Genomic DNA, 19999 nt, shown 5'->3' with positions numbered 1-19999 from the left:
ACCGTCTTTTGTGGAGAAATGATGGAGTTGTAGCAGTTTGTGCCAAACCGGCATGAACGTATCCAAAGAATCCAAAGGTTGTTTAGATGTAAATGTACGTTCACTGCTAGCTTTCTGAAAGTGCTAATAACATCCATCTCTTGGAGTGTGCGTCGTGACTGACTCTCAGCTGCCACTACACCAACTTGTAGCACAATATCTGTACAATTTGCTGAGTTATAGCTGCTTATGTGTTTTATAAGTTGAGTTGGCTGTGGTGGCCATCTTGAGTTGGATTAGCTCCAAAAGTTAATCAGATATCCATTCAGGGATTATTTCCTGAAAGTTCAATTAAAATTTCTCCTGTGGCTTTGGAGATATTTTGCTAACAGGCAATCAGAGTAGAATCCAATTAGTTCATGCTAAAGTTTTAAACACCGATCTCTCAAGATCAGTTAGTGCTCCAAATATAGAACGGGGATCAGTTTCAGCTGCTACCATATCAAAGTTTATCTCAGTAGTTGCAATATTAACTACCGTAAGTTATATTTGTTTTGTGTTTGATCAGTTTCTTTGCTGTGACGGCCATTCTGAACGAGCTCTTAAGGAAATGTTCTGTGTGCTTGCGTGTGTGGCTTTCAGGGACGAGTGGAGGTGGAAGCCGGAAATGAGAACATGAAGTTTGAAACTGGTCCGTTCTCTTACTACGGAGTCATGGCTCTGAGTACATCGTCACTGGGTGAGACACACACACATACGCTCAGACACACACGTGGAAGCTTCTTTGAGAGGACATTGATGAATGCCACTGACACCTGTTAGGGTTAAAGGTCACATGCAGAAAAAAACATTGTTCCTGTGCAGTTTTTTCTCCTTTAGTGCCATATAGTTAAGGCATTAAGTGCCTTAGAGTGATCTTGGAAGTCACATGAAGGAGTCGACCTTAGAGAAGGCTGTCACAGACCGGTGGAATGTGCATAAATCTGTCTGTTTGGCTTTGCCATCGAGAGAACCGGTAACAGCAGAACTGAAGGCAGACAGAAATCAGAGTCTGCCTGCACAAAACACTTGTTGTTTATCTGAATCTGGCCTCCCCGCTTGTCCTTAGATAGACCAACTTATCTCAAATTGATCCTGGTGGATATGTAAATCAAGAAGCTTTGCTCTGTCCACCCCTGCACCCCCCCGCGCCCTCGAGAACTTCTGTGAATGCTTATCAGCGTTGCACCGACTGATAGACACTGTAAGATCTTATCAGGACTATGGAAACTATCTGGAAGTGTTCATGGACAAATCTCACCGTCTTGTCGTCCATGCATATGTATTGTGTCTTATCTACGCTGCTTGATGTGGTCGATTTTTTTGCTACCTTAAACCGTGCCCTGTAAGAACAGGGTGTGAGAGATCTTTTTTTTTTAATACCTCTCTCGCCTCATGTTTTCTTCCCCTTTTCAATGTAAGCAATAAGGGCAGCGCTTCTTAGAAGCTGCACCCCTGTACACTTCTGTCCATCTTTAGGGCGGCTGTACCAAATGTAATTTTGTTATACTCCACTGTGCAATGACAATAAAGCTTATTCTGATTCTGATTAATCCATCCATCCATTATCTTTTAACCACTTCTTCCTTTTCTGGTCGTGGGGGTCACTGGTGCCCACGTCCAGCTATCACTGTGCGAGAGGCGGAGTACACCCTGGACAGGTCTCCAGTCCATTTCAGAGACACATAGAGACAAACAACCATTCAATAGCTATGTTTACATGCACAAAATCCTTTGACCGGATTGAAATGTTTTCAAATTCAATAATTCAAATGTATCGTTTACATGGGCACACTTCGTTCATGATGAGCGTTTACACGCAGCAGGCTTTGTTCTGAACAGCAGTACTGACGTGTGCAGAGTAGGGGTTGAACGAGTATATAATTTTTAAACTCGACATTAACATAATAAAACCCGAGTAGAACTCGAGTATTTGATGACATCATAGATCTCAAGATACAAAAATAAATAAATAAATAAAACCGCTAAAAAAGGTAATTATTTACAACAAAAAAAAGACCAACAAAACATTGGGAGCGTATATTATGCTCCTACCATTTATCATACTGCAAATAAGTCACAGGAAAAACTAAACTATTAGTTATTATTATTAAACTGCAAACGTGAAGAAACATGCAGCACGTCAAAAACGAAACTTAAACCGAAACTGGTTCTGGTTCGGTGCATTGGACCCGGTGTTACACCATACTCTGTGACCTGCAACATTGCAACACCGCCCCCTACGGTCATACGGTGGTCACATAATATGACGTCACTACGGATACTCGACGTTACATTTTTAACCTCGATAGATGTCCTAGCAATCGATGTGTCGATTACTCGAGTACTCTGTTAATGCCCTAGTGCAGAGTGGTAAACTCTCCTTAAAAAAAGCACAGAAGAAGTTCTACTTCCGGTTTACTTCCAGGATAACGTAAACAAACCTGAGCACCCAAAATGGACCCGCGACAGCTTTTAATGACGGTGGAGATGTTCCTGCACTCCCTGACTGAGCTACAGGTAATACAGATCATTTTGAGCTCTTTCAAAGTTTCTAGTAGAAATGTTGTCGCTCACCGACCAGTTTTACTTCCCCGACATGCTAATATTATTAGCATTAGCCAGACGGAAATGACATAGTCGCACATGTGCAGTCAGGTGAGTTTTTCACCATCAGAAAAATTGAACAGATCAAACGTTTACATGCGCACTATTTGGGTTATGAATCGGCGTAAACCACCCCTTTTATTTTGATCACAAATTATTTCGGATTGCGCTGAATAAACAAAAAATAACCCGAACGGGGTGTTTACATGACACGTTTTATTCCGAACGGCCGTTTGATCCAATTACTTATGTCCATGTAAACGTAGTGAATGTGGGTAATATATTTATTGTATTATTTTAATGCTGATGTGGAAGGTAAGCAGGAATGTTGAGAAACATTAAAGTGTTAATCAGTCTTATGGGCTGTGGGTGAAAACTGCCTTTGAGCCATTTGTTCTTGTTTCACACTAATGTGCCACTTTTCACACAGCAGGAGTGTGAAGAGATAGTGATGGGATGATTTCCTGATTATGTTAATGAACCATCTGATAGCTCATGTCCTGTGGAGGTGAAATGACTCTCCTGTCAGGTCTTAGCCATTTGATGCAGGCGTTTATGTTCTGTCTCATGATACTGTGATGAAATGGCTCTGTGGTGCATTGACCACAATTACAGATGGATGAGTGAGAAAAGCAGTTTAGCCTCCTACATTAGGAAGAATCTGTGGTGCATTTTTTTGTTGGTTCTCTGAGGCCCAGTTTATGCAACACTGTTGTTAATGGTAATCTGCATGCACACTAGCTGCAATCATTCAGTAGTTTGCATTTTCCTGAATTTTTTAGAATTAAGGAAACGTGTTGCAGCAACCCAACCTCTTCGTTGATCCAAACTAACATTCATGTATCGTCATTTCGGAACTGCTCTTAGGCTGAAAACTAAAGTGTCTGCATGCATGTGCATGTCATTAATATATAAAAATCACAGTGCCTACTAGTGACTTGGCATGGAAAATACAGGTGGTTCAACGTCTTTTGCAGTCTTGTCTAAACAGAGATTGTGATCACAGCATTACTGTGTGAACATGGGATATTTTTACAATCAGCATTGAGAACTCTATAATGTTTCCAGAACATCATTCACGTATAACTCGGCCCTAAGGGGTACAGTTACCATCCATCCATTATCTTTACCCGCTTATTCCATTTTGGGTCACGGGGGTCGCCGGTGCCCATGTCCAGCAATCACTGTGCGAGGGGCGGGGTACACCCTGAACGGGTCACAAGTCCATCACAGGGACACAGAGACAAACGAGACAAACAACCATTCACTCTCTCACTCACACCTAGGGACAATTTAGAGTTACCAATCAGCCTAACATGCATGTTTTTGGTCTGTGGGAGGAAACTGGAGTACCCGGAGAAAACCCACGCATGCACGGAGAGAACATGCAAACTCCACCCAGAAAGGCCCCTGGACCGGGGTTTGAACCAGGGACCTGCTCGCTGAGAGGCTCTACCAGTTGCGCCACCGTGCTGCCCTGGGTACAGTTACATGAAGAAGAAAATCTACCATCTATCACTTCTAGGGTTTTATGTATCAAGAGCTCCATCTCAGACTCTATAGACCTCAGTTAGCAGGTTAAAGTTAAAGTTTGTGACAAAACAATATGCAACTTGTCTGCTGGATTCCTTAGATAGAGAACTTTACTAATTGGCTTTTATGTATGTGAATGTTTCTGTAAAGTGCCCTGAGACAACTTTGTTGTGATTTGGTGCTATATAAATAAACTGAATTGAATTGAATTGAATTGAAAAGACTGAACAAATATGGCTTTTTGGAAAGGTTGTTGGCAAAAGACATTTTTTCGCTAAAACGAAAAAAACCAGTATAATTTAGGTTTGCAAAGCGTCATCTAAACGAAACACAAGACTTTATACATTGATGTCATTTGGACAGATGAGTCTAAAGTAGAGCAGTTTGATCAAAATGCACAGCTCCATTTTTAACAAAGACCAAACACAGAAAATCTTCACAATCACCTCATATAAAATGTCAAGCAAGGTGGTGGAGATGTGATGATTTGGGCTAAAGTTGCATCCAAAGAACCTGGGCATCTTATTGTCATTGAATTAACCATATACTCTTCTGCAGACCAGTGGATTGGAAAGTCAAATTTTACGCCTCCGGTATTAACAGGTGAAGCTTGACTGAAACTGGGTCATGCACACAAGCAAATCTACAACAGCGTAGTTTAAGACCTGTTAAAGAGTAGACCATAATACACCTGACCAAAGGGTCTTCTTTTCTAAGAGTGTCTTTATTTGGGAGGAAAATGAGTCTTGAAACTGTTCACTCTCAGTCACATTCTGGGTGGTTATGTCTGGCTGGAGCATTCTATCACAACGGCAGAATACCCAGAGAATATGGAGTGTGGTAAACAGACTCAAACTCTTAAAGAAATAAAGTGGTTTATTTACAGTGACGATATAGTTACTATTTACAACAGGGAACCTGCGGGGAAGGAGGATGAGTCAGGATGACTGAGGTGAGGGAATGGCAGGTATCGCAGGTTGTTTGTGTCTTACACATAGGTGGGTGAGTTGAAGTGTTTATAGGAGGGCAGAGGATTCCAAGAAGATTCAGTCCAGGGTTGGAGAGTGCAGGAGGTGAGTAGACCTGAGTTGGTGGCAAGTGGTTGGATGGCGGTGGAGCAGCTGAAAGAGAATCACAAGGAGGTTTTCAAGGATCCACAGGTAGGTACAGGAGTTGAGGATTTAGGGTAGATGACAAGAGATCTAGGACAAGAGATTCAGGAGGCAAATTCTAAGAACACAAGGGTAAGTATTTTCTTAGTCAAGGTAAACACAAGAAGGCCAATAGCACAAATACTGATTTGTATGCAATGCTCCAGCAGGGAAGGGAGTTCTTCTGCAGCCTCTTATACTCCTGATGCTCGTTAGTGAGATGAACCACAGCTGTAAGTAAAGCCACTGGCTTGTGGAGAAGAGTCAAAAATCCAGTAGGCATCAGGCTCCTGTGTAGTCCATCCGAATCGGTGAAATCAGCTCTCATTGACGTAGTCCATGTCTGGTCACAACTTCATCAATGTGGAAATGTGCTCAGACATTTAGCTGTATGTCTCTTCAAACATTAAGTTAGTTAAATGGACAAAAACTCCTGGATGGAAGTTAGGTGGACATTGCATATTGAGGAGTCTGTCCACTGAAAAGTGTGGCGCTTTCTTCATAATAGGTTTGTGGCCAAACGGTGGATGCATGGACGTAGTTGAGACTAGCAGGAAGAACCCCGCATGGTGTCGTGTACTGCAACAGGAAGGGTTTCCCAGGAGCTCTGTGTCTCGTGGACTATGAAAGGTGTGTATGAAAACGAGCGTCCAGCAACCACGTGACCGCGAGTCAACTGTTCGGCTTCAGAAGGAGTATTACTATAGTACAAATACGGAAAGACTTAGTTTGCGTTCTTGTTTGGTCAACAGAAATGAACCAGAGACTCGGCAAACTGTGACTGAATTTTATCTTTGCAGAACCAAACAAGCCTTCGTGCAGACTCAGGTCATGTTGCAGCTGGGATGAAATCGCAAACTGATGTTTTAATTTTTCATACCTGTTTATGTGTTTATCAGAAAGATCATTCAAAGAGCTAAAATGTGGACACTGGTTTTGATGCACAACAGTTTTGTTTCTCACAGGAAATCGTAGGTTTAATTTAACTCAGCTGAGTGAACATTTAAACTAATAGCTACGTCAGAAGTCAAGCTGTGTTTCCTGTTTGGGGTTAACAGATTAGCTGTTTCCTTTACGACGACCTCTGCAGACTGTTGAGAGGATTTGTGCTGGTCGTTAAAGAGGTTCAGCTCAGAATTACACATGGATAAAGAAGACACAGGCTGATGTATGCACTAGTACAAGTGAGATCATTATTTGGTGATGAAGTAACATTACACCTGTGGGAAACTTTTTCCTGAAAACTTGACAATCTACGTTTTGAAGCTTTTAAAAAAATAAAAATAAACATAGAAACTTTGACATGTGCAGTCTGTCTTTTTCTCTCGACTATGAGGTTCAAGAAGACTGGTAACAGTTAGTATTTTATGTTATTTTGACCTGTGACAACTGACCGTTTAGAAGATTGTTTTTATCAAATTCAATTCAAAAATACTTTGTTAATCCCAAAGGGAAATTAATTTTTGTTGTAGCTCATCCTAGTTTCATTAGAGCTGTTCTAGATACTGATGTCTGTGGGCAGGAAGGATCTCTTGTAGCAATCCGCCCCACATCAGATCCAAAGAAACTGGCTGCAGATGCCAATCCGTCCATCCAGACCCAGCAGACCTCTCGGTCCTCCTGGGCAGCAGGACTGTATGAATGACGGGCAGAACTCCTCCCCGAGCGATGGCTATTCCTCACAGCAGCCTTCTGAGCTCTTTGTCACCTTGTCGGACGAAACTGCAGGTGCCAGGAGACTATTTCGATCCTCCCGCTGTCACGAGCCACATTTCCCGCCACCTCCAAGATCTTTGCGGTCAAGCACTCGAACAATGTATCCAGGGAGACGGGAATGCATCCACGGCACCTCCTTTTCAACTCATTTGGGATTTGGGGCTGTAGATGAGGTATTATTTGAGCTTTAAGATGTTAATCAGCAGCTCCCAGTTGTACAAAACCACCTTGTTGTTGTGGTTACGCATCATAACAAATGTCCAAATGTTAAAAAGGGTTCAGTAAAAATCCTTCTAGCTTCACAGCGTCCAAAATCAGAGGAAGTAATTATCCCAAAAAGTGATTTGCATCCAGAAAAAAAAGAGTAATTAAAGTTTTCAAAAGCCAAATCTCAATGAATGTAAGCGAGCTACTCCGACATGCAGCCACCTTGAGCGGCGCAATTCTTTTATGCTTCATTCTTCTACAAAGATTGTAAATTTATTTATAGTCACTAAAAGAGAAGCATACTATAAAAGCAACAAAACTACTATTTATTCCGTCACTGGCACCCCTTTGAATCTAAACAGATTTGGGGGGTTTTCTGCATTATGTTAACATACTTTTTCTTCAAAGTAAACTGGCTGTAAGATGAAACGTTAAGGCGTTTGATAAAAGTTAATTTCACTAAGGTCATCTTGTAGTTTCAATTTGTAAATGGACTCGTTTTAGCATCCGTGTAGAGTGGAAAGTTGCCATAAAGTCAGGCTGATTTTTAAACAATGTTTTATTACTTTTGTAGACAAAACTTAACACAAGTGACAAATGGATCCAAGTTGTTTATCAAGCTCCTTAGCGTTTTGTATTTTCTGTTAGTAAATTTAATTTCTCATGTCAAATGTGACCATTTTACTAATTTTTCTGGCAAACGAAAGAAAGTTAGCCATAAAACCACAGCTGCATTTCCAACAAGTTCTTCACACGATGGCGCTACCGTCCCAGTAACAGTTTGTGCTAATGCATTTAGTTTTAAATCAACATTTAGAAATGTGTAAAACAAAATAAATTTGAAAGACTTTTATTTTAGTATTAAAAAAAGATGTGGAACTGAAAACTGTTGGTAAATTAGAAGAAATTCCTTCTAGAAAACAAAATCAACAACAGAATAACTGAAAAATAAATTAATTAAGGTGTTGCAGAAGTCCAGTCATAGTCCAGTCCTCTTCCTCATAGAAATTCTTGGTGGGATGTTAAAAGAGCTGAGCAGAGACTAATAGCCACAAACCCCAGTGATTTGAATAATGTTGTAACAAAAGAATGGGCCAAAATTCCTCCACAACCATGAAAAACTGATGCAGTCATACAAAAAAATCTCTACTTCAAGATATTGCTGATAAAGGTGGTTTTACAAACTAAACATAAATTTAGTTTTCACACACAGCTTTTTCATTTTGATCTAGTTTGAGTTTAATTAGTACTGACCTGAATAAAACGTGTTTGGTTTTTGTGAATCGATGCAATTTCATACCATAACAGTCGTGTTGTTGTTGTTGTTTTTTCTCTGAGAGATACTGGTATTTTTTGCCAAATTAAATATGAAGCATTTTGGTTTTATATTTTCTGGAATAAAACTGCTACTAAAAATAAAACGAAAGAAAAAAACCATTTAAAAAAATAAACTTTGTGCACTTAGAAATTTTCGACATGCGGTCAAATTAGATGTTACACCTGCAGTTTAGGCTTCTTTGTTTAGTTTATAAGAAACAGTCTTTTTAAAGTGACGACTCTTGTTTGACTGACAAGCCTGAGTGGATACAGCATGCAGAGACAATTATCGGGCTTAGAGAGGGCTGGGTGTTACCTTATGAGGAGGTCAGTGTGTGTCCAGTGTGTTGGGTGATATAAGCCTCCTTGGGACAGCCGGGGTGGTGTTGGTGTCATGGGACTGATTAAGTGGCATCCCTGCTGCTCACAGAGATTAACTCATTGATCTTAAAGGAAATCTAAACATCTGATGGGAACCTGGAAGTTGAAGCCAGAATGGAACCAGCTTAACTGTAGACTGGTTCTAGTACAGGATTTAAATCCCGCCCCTTTTTGTAAACAAATGGGACAGGGTTTAAAAAAATAAACTAATACACCTCATATAGTTTTGTCAGGTGTTGACTCTTGTCAAGTAGTAGCTTGTACTATAGATCGATAGGTAAATAGGTAGGTACTTTTATTGGTCCCATAGGAAAAAAAAACATTTAGCTTTATGAGTATAAATTAATCCCATTAAATAAAATTAAATACTCAACTGGAATGTTCAGTCATGACGTTAAAAAAACACTTTAAACTTGTTAAATGTAATCACATTAAACCCTTTGGAATAAATCACATTAAATCTTGCTGCTGTATATTCAGTTATTCATATGTTTAGCTGAAATTATTTACGAGAACGTGTATTATTGTGTAGGGGGCCGAGATGGGGCAGAGGCAGAGCAGCCGACTCGGGACTCTATAGTCTCAGGTTCGATCATTGCGCATCTCGTGGTGTCTCTGAGCAGGACACCCCATCCCCAGTTGCCCCCTGGGCGCCTCCATTAGCTGCCCACTGCTCCACCTGGTGGTAGATGGGTTAAATGCAGAGAGACAATTTCACCATGGTATGGGAACATACAATGATGGCAACACATACAAGTTATTATAAAATACCAAACGTCAATGTCGTCTCTCGCTGTTAAGAATTTGAAGCCATCAGGACTGAGTTCACAGAAGGTGCCATGTTGTATTTTTGGAACCAGAGTCTGTGCACTAGGTGGCTCTGTTGGTAGAACTGTTGCCTCTCAGCAAGAAGGTCGCCGGACCTTTCTGGGTGGAGTTTGCATGTTCTCTCCGTGCATGCATGGTCATTCTCTGGATAATCCGGTTTCCTCCCACAGTCTAAAAACATGCATGTTAGGCTGATTGGTAACTCTAAATTGTCCCTAGGTGTGAGTGAGAGAGTGAAATGTTGTTTGTCGCTATGTGTCCCTGTGATGGACTGCAGACCTGTCCAGGGTGTCAATCTCCTCTTGCACAGTGACTGCTGGACATGGACACCAGTGACCCCGTGACCCGAAAAGGAAGAAGCGGGTAAGCATAATGGATAGATGTATTTTGTAAAAAAAATATTTTTACATGCAGCAGTGTTTATAGAGGAATTAATAATTTTTCTCTAAACTATTTACTAGCATCTATTAGGGGAGCCTTATTGTAAAGTGGCAATTAAAAAAAAAAAATAAGGGTAAAGTCCTGTTCATTTACTTGGAGGGGGTGTGGCTTAAATCTTATACAGAGACACCGGTACCATTCCAGCTTAAACTTTCAGGATCCTGTATTTGGTTCAGCATTAAAATATACAACTTTTATTTATTTTATTTAAAAAGGAGATGCTTAGCTTTGTCCTGTTTGGGTAATGAGTTCACCGTGACACACTGCAACAGAAGTCAAGCTGGTCCTCTTCTTACTGCTGATAAAATCAGACATGGCTCTTCACTGAGCTACACCTCGGTCCTTTTCTGTGTGAGGTAGGATGCAAGGATTCACCTTCTTAGATCAACAGTGCAGGTGGCAGTTCAAGCAGGATGAAGAGTGATGGAGAAGCAGCATCTGCTGCCTTCTGGAGGTCATTTGAGACTCTCACCTGTTTCTGTGCTGTGGGCAGAGCAGAACAAGAACTGAAATAAATAACAAATATTATTAATGGATTAATATGATTAGTGAGTTTACTCTTTCCCTTTTAATGAACTCTTGCAGATTCAGTGCTAAAAGTCAAATTTAAACCTCCAAAGTTTTTGAAAAATTCCCAGAGTAAATGCAAACTGACTCTTTAAATCTGATCAAATACAAATCATTAATTAAACCCGCTCTATTGTCTCTCTGTTCCTCTTCCTCTCCCTCCTCTCTCTCAGCTGTTACCCCTCCCCCCTCCCCATCAGTGGCGTCTCCCCCTCCACGCCGCCTCTCTCTTAAGAGGTTTTCTTTGTTCTCTCGTTTCCCAGGTAAATGACCGCATGGTTCAGAGGACGGGTGGGGGGGGAGATCCTCTAAAGAGGATTTTCTCACAGTTTTTTTGTTTTAATCACCTTTGTAGTCCTGATCCAGTAAGTCTGACTTTTACTCAAAGTAACTTAATTTTCTAATAGTCAGAATGGAAGAAAGGTAACAGTTGGGCCTGTCACGATAAGCAATAAATCAATTAATGGCATGATAAATGAAAATTATCGACCTCATTTTCATTTATCGGCTTTATCGTTTCTTTGTGTTTCTCTCTTTCTACTGAAGACGCTTTGATTACAAGAAGCTCAACTCCGGTGTTCTTCACTGACCCCTCCCTTTCTCTTTAAAATATGTTTTAACGATCCAAAATTGCGTTTTTGGATCGTTAAAAGCAGCTAAGCTGAGAAGCTAAGCTAACAGGCCGACCTCGGGGAAAAAACTGTTTTGTTGAAGCGCCAAAATTCACGGTTGAAACCCGTGCCTTCGTCTAAAAAGTTGTTTTTCTCTGCAAAAAGAAGCTGAGAACTTGTTTACTGATTTTTTTTTTATTAAAAGCTTTGTGTGACAAATGCTATTCTAAAGAGCTCAAAACACACTGAGCGTCTGCCATTTTGAGAACCGAAGAGAGACAGCCCATGTCGCGTCAAGGTGCCTCCCTCCCATTCTTCTTAGAGACACGCTGCTCGCTCCCTCACTATCCACCCTTCGGTTCAAACAGTCTTATACTGCCATCCAGTAGTTGAAAAAGATACTACACACAAAATTTAACCAACATTTCTTCTTAAATTTGACAATAATTACTAATTATTGTCCAATTTCAAACAATATTATCGTTTATCGCAATAATTTCAGAGACAATTAATCGTCCAGCAAAATTTGTTATCGTGACAGGCCTAGTAACAGTAAAACATGAACAATGTCTGTTTGGTAAGTAGATTTAATGCTAAGAAAGCATTCATTGTCTCTGCTAGTCAAAAGCCAACTCAGGGTCCACGTCCTCACTTTTCTTGGAGCTTTCAGGCACAGCTGTGGACTTCTACTCGAAGAAAGTTTACACAGCTGTAAACAGCGATTTGTAAAAAGTTGCCATTAAATTGTAGATTTCCTCTTGAATGAACACAAACCTGCACGTGCTCAGATGCGTATGAGATCCGTGCTGTCCTCTCGGACATCAGCTCAAAGCTCTGCAGTGTGAAAGGCAACTTGCTGGATGGGACTCTGGATGCTGCACCCTCTGACTTGTGACCCTGATGAAGTGAGCCTGTTCACTGATCCACGGTCAGATGTTTGTTCACCAACACAAGGAGCACGTGGATCAGACCGCTGACCTCTGGTTAACTGAATAGTTCCACACTTTAACAAATATGCTTATTTGCTCTCTGTTTCTCTGAGAATCAAAGATGATTGTTTTCTTAAAGGCCGTATGCAGCAGCCAACAACTATCTGACATTTTAAAATAGTAATAATCTGAAGAGAAAGTGTAGTCGCTCCTCTCTCTGTGTGTGCTCTAAACAAAGCTGCCGTGTTCTTTGCTGCGGCAGTCAGTTCGGCTGCTCATGCATGTCGGTGCATGTGATCTCTGCTGTGCAATGTAAAATGGGCAAACTTACACATTGACCTCCACAATAAAAGCATGCTTTTGGGCTTAAAAGCCTCCTATAAAGAGAAAACTAGAGCAGCTCTAGTTTTCTCCGGATATAGAGATTTATGAGTTAGTGGGCTTAAACTTTTGCCTTTGTTTTAGTTTGAAGTTCTGTTGTAGGGTTTTAAATCCTCACATGGATTAGTGGAAAACTTGTGCTTTAACACTCAAAATAAGAAAAGATTATTTTGAATATATCATATCAATTGGATTTTTCCATGTACACTGCTAAAGCTGACATGTTTTGCCTGTCAGTAAACCTAAATTAAATTATGCAAAAATGTGCTTGGCACCCTTCTTACACTCATATTTAGTGTCTAATTTATGCTGTCCTCCACTGAGCATCAGTTTAATTTAACTGTTTTTAAACGTGGCTTCAGAAAGTTGTCAGATCCCCTTCACTCACCTGATGATGCAACTGTTTATCTTTCTTTTTTTTTATTGCACTCACGATGGCCAAGTGAAATCAGTTTTTTACACAGACACATAATAATTAAAACAATCACATTTAAAATACGTATTCAGACCATTAACAACAGCACTTAAATATTTGCTTCGATGACCCCCGTTTTTCTGGATCACTGCTGAGATGTTTCTACACCTTGATTTGATTTAACCTGTTGTAGATTAAATTGATTAGACATGGTTTGGAAAGAAACACCAGTCTGTAGAAGATCTCCTAGTGGACTTACAGGAACAGATATGTGTTTTCCTCAGAGCAAAACATTAAAAATCTACCTGGATTATTGAGCATGCATCAGGATATTAAAAATCTAGTTTGAAGGACTCAGACTGAGAGAAGCAAGATTCTTTGGTCTGATGAAACCAAGACTGAACTGTTGGACCTCAGTTCTAAACATGGCTACGTCTGGAAGAAGCCCGGTACCATACATATCCTCACAGTAACTGATGGTGGTGGCAGCATCATGCTGTGGGGTTTTATTCAGTGGAAGGGACTGGGAGACTAGTCAGAGTTGAGGGTAAGCCAAATGGAACAAAGTACAGATATATCCTCAATGGAAACTTGTTCCACAGAGCTCCTCCGCATGTTAGACTGGGTCGAATGGTCACCTTCCAACATGACAACGACCCAAAACAGTGAAATTTAAACCCTTTCTAACATCTATAAATACACCAGAAAATGGCTCCACCAACTGTCCTGATCCAACCTGACTCAGCTAATTTACAAAGAACTACAGAAAATACACCAATCCAGGTGTGTGTAGATGAACAGATGCTGGGATATATTCATCATTTAACGCGGGTTCCTCATTTTTCTGGACTGAATAAAACGTGCATTGAATTTAAGGAAATGCAAAGTGAGACGTCATTTATATTTGACCCATCAAAATGAATGCGGTCATTTATTTACAGAATCAAATTTAACATCAAACATTTACATTAATTTGGCAAATTATGAAAATAACAATATAAGCAATCAATCAGGAAAAATCATACGGCCATGATTTTTCCGTTGCTGCACCACAGACATTTATAAAACTGTACAACTATGATCTTTTACCCACACGGATGTGAATAAGCACTTTACACAGACATTTCTAAATATCTGGGAGAATTTCTACTTGATAGAAAGTTAAAGATGAAAGAAGTTAAAGGGAGTAAGATTGAATGGGAAGGGAGGAATGTTCACCAGAACCGACACTCTCCATCAGAAGCCCAGCTCTCCTTCGGTACGCTTGGTAGGAAACTTGATCCATTACCTTTCTGAAGATTTATCAGCAGATATGGAATTCCGTTAACGCTACCTGTCCAGCGTCTCCTGATGGTGGCTGTAGCTCGTCAGAAGTAGTGGCTAGTGAAAGTTATAATCCCATGGAACTCGGAAGAGCCTTTTGTCATGTCAAGATCATCCCGTCTCTAACAGAACTTGAGCAGAACCAGCAGAAAACTCTCCAGCACTCCAGCAACTTCAGAACTCCAGAACTCTAGAAGTCTGACAACTCTCCAACTCCGTAACTCCCTGAGTCTCACTGAGTCTGTGTAGACCAGGAAGTACTGACATTTTAAAGACTCTTTCCCGGTTCACTTTTTGGGATTTTTCATTGGTCAGAAACGACCAGACGGGGTGGGTTTTGTGACGTAAGAGGTTAGAGACAGCGAGAATTTGTTATGAGACAGATCAGAAATGTTCTCACAGACCGAGAGGGTTTTGTTTTGGCGTGTTTTCAGGAAACAGGTGCAAAACATCTCTACTTACGTCTGAGAGGATTCTAAAACATGACAGTTTTAACATAACAACTTGTTTTCGTTTTACTGTAACCTTGTAAACGCACACACTTGCTCATTCAAAAGCAGAAATCAGAAAAATGCATAATTACTCTGTAACAGCTTTTAACATGAGTTCTAACTGCATGAGAATAAAAATCATTATTCAGTTAATAAAATTGATTAGTTCACTGCAACATCTAAAATGGTTTGAACTAAGACACTTTGATTATCAACATTTGTAAGATAGTAATGATAATAAAAAGAGAGTGTTCTTTTCACTTGAATCTTCAAGAAAGAAAGTCTCAGGATGGGTGAACCTGTATTTATGTATTCAAATACATGAAATGACAGTTCCTGTCCCACAAGGTTCTAAAGGTCAAGAGTTTTGACCTTAGACTTAGTTTCGACGTAGGCCTAGTCCACTACATGTGTTAATCTTGTAGCATCAAATACTTCAATTCAGGACTAAGTAAAGGACCTGAATACTTGTACAATTGTGATATTGCACTTATTTCTTTTTAATACATTTCCTAAATTGCATCAAATGTATTTACTGTCATTATGAGGTACTGAGTTTAGATTAATGAACTACTGATTGTACTGTCAAACCAGGGGTACGTATACCCACCAGAAAAGCTTAAAAATTTCCGTATACCCACTTACAAGTGCCCAATGACACATGACATACGTGTCATTGATACGTTAAACGCTTCTGTAACAATCTACCTGTATGCAGCACTTGTTTATTACATTCGCTTATCCAGCGAATTATTGCATAATTAATACTTCTGTACTTACTACTAAATACTTTAACATGTTTTGCTTTGATACTGTTTTATAAATCATATAACATTTTTAATACAAAGCCAACTGTTGTACAAAGTTTGTTGTTCATTTGTTCAAATATAAGCAGAGAAATTAGAAAATGTTCAATATGCTTAAAAATTAATTGACGATTACATTGTACTAACCAGTGTACTTTGGTCTCTAAGTACATGCTGGTGAGGGTTCTCAGTCATCCAGGACATGATGAATTAAAAAAAAGCGTTCAATACAACAACAACTGGACTTTATTTGTAACAGAAGACGTTTCGCTCCTCAACCGAGGAGCTTTTTCAATTCAAAGAGCAGAGAGTGAGAGATTCAGGTTATAAGGCTGAGTGAGATAAGACACACACACATATGTAGAATGGAAATTCACACCTAAACACATGGAACAAGCACAGTATACGGACCCACTGCGGTAAAATTAGGTTTACGTTGGACGTTGGACATTTGCGTTCCGTGGCTTCAGCTCTGTCCAACGTCCAAGGTGATACTAACGTTACCGCGGTATAACCACTACAAAAATATAGACGACACCACTGCGTCAAAAAACAACAAAATACATTTAAGTGAAGGCATCTGAATACTTTCTGAAGCCACTGTATTTCATGGTCTTTCACCGTATTTAAAATACCTACAAGCTAAGAACTCTATCGGTGCAATAAACAGAAAAAAAAACATATAATCCTAGTTACACAACTGTGTGTTGTCCAGTTTAAGGACAGTCTGTTAAAGACTGATGGCCAAATGTTGTAGGAATGAACCCTGCACACGTCTTCCCAGGCAAAAACCAAAATCAGTATTTGGTTCTGATAGGTAGATTTAATTACCTTGAGCAGAGGCATGCTAACTGTTTCCACCTGTTTACAGTTTTTGTGATAAGCTAAGCTAATTATAACAATCTTTAAAAAAAAAATTAAAAAAAGCACATCAGCGTATTTTCTTAAAATGGTGAACTATTCCTTCAGGTTTAAAAGTTCTCCTGAAACTCCCCACATTGTCTCCTCACTATTCAAACATCTTCAATCATCACAGAAGCTCTCTCCTTAAACCAGAAACAGCCCCTTTATCACGTAAGCGCCCCTTCAAGCCAGCCTCTCAGAGGTTTGGTGTAAAATGTTCAATCTGTGCACTCTGTCTCATCGCATGGCTTGTTTGTTGCATTCTTTGTGTAACGAACACCCTCACCTCCGCACCACCTGTTGCACATCTTTGTGTGGTTTTTGATGTTTTGCCGTGTGTTCATCTTCACATTCATCAAGCGACACTTGTCCCCGTTTCTCCTCGTTTGTTTCGTTTTCCTTAGTTAAAGTTTCTTTTTCTGTGTGATTTCCTTCGCAGTTCTCTCGTTTTATTAATAACCTTGTTGCTCCTTCCTCCTTTCTATAAATTTCCAGAGTTTCGTTCCCCATCACACGGGGGCAACCTCAACCGCTCGGCATCCCTAAGCTGCACTGAGCGCGCTCAAGAGAGCAGCTCCATCGGTGGGAGCAACACTCAGATCCCAGGAACCCCCTTCCAGTACATCCCAGACTTCAGCGTCCGAGCTCTCGCTGATCTTCAGTTTGTCATGGTAACTCTGATTCACCAGCTCTTTACACCACCTATGCTATGAAGAATTTGAACCTGTTTTGTTTTACTGACATTAATACAATTGTACAACAGGCCACAATAAATTATCTTATAAATAATCATCTTTTATTGTTATTATTATTTTCCTGTTGTATCGTTTCAACCTAGAATTTAAGAAAATGGAACAAAATCTACAAAAAGCGCCTCAGAATGTAAGCTTAATTGAAGAGTTTTGTTTTAAATCATTTTAAACGAACTAAAAATTATAAGTGGCGCATGCATATGTATTTACTCATATAAAGTCAGTACTGCGTAGAGCAGATGTGGGCAACATATGGCCCGAGGGCCTGGAGAAAATCTCCATCCGACCACTAATGTCCTTAATTGGAAAATGAAGCAACTTTTAAATAGGTTGATGAAATCCTACATTCTATCAATGAAACTTAAGGAAGTCTAAATCAAACATCTTGGACAAATACATCAAAAACCTTTGGTTTAAAATAGGCTAAACCTTTTTTCTTTGGGGTCATTGTGTTTCCAGAACTAGACAGAGCCAAGACTCCAAAAAGCAAACGCATAACTTTTTTCCTGCATATTAATGCTAACAGATCTATTGTCACATGAGCTGGTTTACAGAAAGTTTGTCTTATATTACTGAAGAACATTGGGGAGACGTATTTTGATCAAGCATGCTTACAAGCAAAAGACTGAAAAAAGTCTTCCAGATTATCTGTCTTAAAAAGGAATTTCCAATACCTATGCAGCCCTTTGATTGCTGGAAATATCTTGATTTTGCTCTCTGGAAAAAAAAAAGTTGCCCACCCCGTTACAGGATCGCTTTTTACAGCAACTACAAACTTAAAGCTTGGCCCAATATTTGTCCACTCTTTATGACCAAACTGCTCCAGCCCCTTCAGGTAGGATGGGTTCTGCTTGTTCAGACAATCTTTAAATTATTCCAGACATTCTCCAATGGATCTCGTTAAGAATGTGCATACGTCTGTTGAAAGATGGACGTATTATGGTACAGTCTTTGTTCGTTGTCCACATGTATTTCCATAAACTTTCTCTTGTTATTCCCATAACCTGATCTGCTCAAGATAATTTGATGAAACTTCCTACACACATGCATCATCACTAGACCAAGGTCACATACACTTTTCATCACACCTGCTTCAAAATCAAAGGCTATACAACGTCTTTGCTTGTCTGATTGTTGTATAGTAGTTTGTTAACAGGTGTCATATGCAATACTATTGTTCTGTTCTTTGGCTACATCCACTTTGACATGTATGGAGAGTTTTTTGGTCTTTATGCTGTCATTTGATTGGTGGAAGCAAACCAGTGCAATTCCTGCAACAGAGGTTGATTCTGTGCATAATATAAAATGTTTGCATTATTTAAAATATAGATTATTCACAAGAGGAAGCTTTGTAACCATGTATGTGGCCTCTAAAGGTAATGAATGGGGCTTTTCAAGCAAAGAAAGGTAAAACATGCTTGCACCACTTTTCAGTTTTATTTATAATTTTTTAATTATTTAAAGTATGTTTCCTCAATTTAACGTCATTTATTTGAAGTAGATTTGTAATGAAATGAAAACTAAAGAAAGTGGATAATTTTGCAAGCCACTGTAATTATTGGCTCTAACTTGAGTGCAAATTATTCTACAGCCGTTCTGAAATGAGGGAAACCTTCAAGAAACGTGTTCAGTCTTTATTTATCATTGTTTTATCCTGTTTAGGTCACTCGTGCTCATTACCAGAACGCTCTCCTGGCATCTAGGCTGGACAGCACGCCACAGTCTCCAGAGGGCAGCCACACTCGCTTGGACACATCTGTTTCTTTGCCTCCTTTTACGCAAGTGGGAGCACACACCCTGCCGCCATTGGCCACGCCACCTGCAAGGCATCCATCATCCAACACTCAGTCAACGCCGCAGAGCGGCCGCGCCAGCTTCACCATTGGCACTTCCTCCTCTAGTCGCAGGCCGAGCCAGTCTGTGCCCCAACTCAACCCTTCTCTTAATAGCCACTCCTCTCTCTCCCAAACGTCTCCCTCCTCTGTGAGCACAGTGCTGTGCCCCATAAACCCACCACTGACTTCCGTGCCCTCCAAATCCCAGCGGTCCTCTCCCTCTGAAAGCCCAGAAAATGGTCCTGAAGAGACCACCACTCTGCTCAGTGAGCAGCAGAACTGTGTTGGCCCCCGCCAGCCCAGCCACACCCAACCACCCCCACAGGGTCACTCTGTCAGCCATGCACACACTGAAAGCACCATTTAGCTATAGTACCTCTAGAAAAACTACCCGTTCACCCTCTGGCACTATATCTTGTTCCTGTACACTGGCTGTGTCCAAAACTTTTGTACTTGAATGAACTGGAGGATCAGCACAAACTTCAGAGATCCTCCATCATCCCTTCCTGCTTGATCCCCACCCAACACTGACAAACGAACACAATAAAAAGAAGGAACAAAAAACACTAGTGAGTATGTGATGGGATTAAACATGTCTTTTTGAAAGACTAGTTGACCCAAGTATCAGTCTGTAGTTGCAGTTACTGGTAGTTCATCTGATTTGTTTGATTTGTGTCTCCGTTTGGATGCAAAAAGGTAAATGGAATAGTCATGGTGCACACAATTTTGGGAAATAACCATTTATTTACAACAACAAAGACTTACATTCAAAATTCCTAACTAGATC

General features: G+C 40.2%; 1 protein-coding gene across 1 annotated transcript; it reads left to right on the top strand.

Annotated features, from left to right (window-relative positions):
• The first annotated feature begins 654 nt into the window (after positions 1–654).
• LOC119425079 (metal transporter CNNM1) lies at positions 655–19739 on the top strand. The gene is made up of 3 exons (XM_037692603.1): positions 655–718; positions 17121–17296; positions 19040–19739. The coding sequence occupies exons 1-3, from the start codon at positions 655–657 to the stop codon at positions 19577–19579; spliced, it is 780 nt and encodes a 259-aa protein (XP_037548531.1). The 3' UTR covers positions 19580–19739.
• The last annotated feature ends 260 nt before the right edge of the window (positions 19740–19999 follow it).

The sequence above is a fragment of the Nematolebias whitei genome, chromosome 18, assembly GCF_014905685.2.
Source record: "Nematolebias whitei isolate Nwh7 chromosome 18, NemWhi1, whole genome shotgun sequence".
Classification (NCBI taxonomy): domain Eukaryota; kingdom Metazoa; phylum Chordata; class Actinopteri; order Cyprinodontiformes; family Rivulidae; genus Nematolebias; species Nematolebias whitei.
The sequence above is the reverse complement of the archived record's forward strand: the minus strand, read 5'-3'. Positions and strand labels throughout refer to the sequence as shown.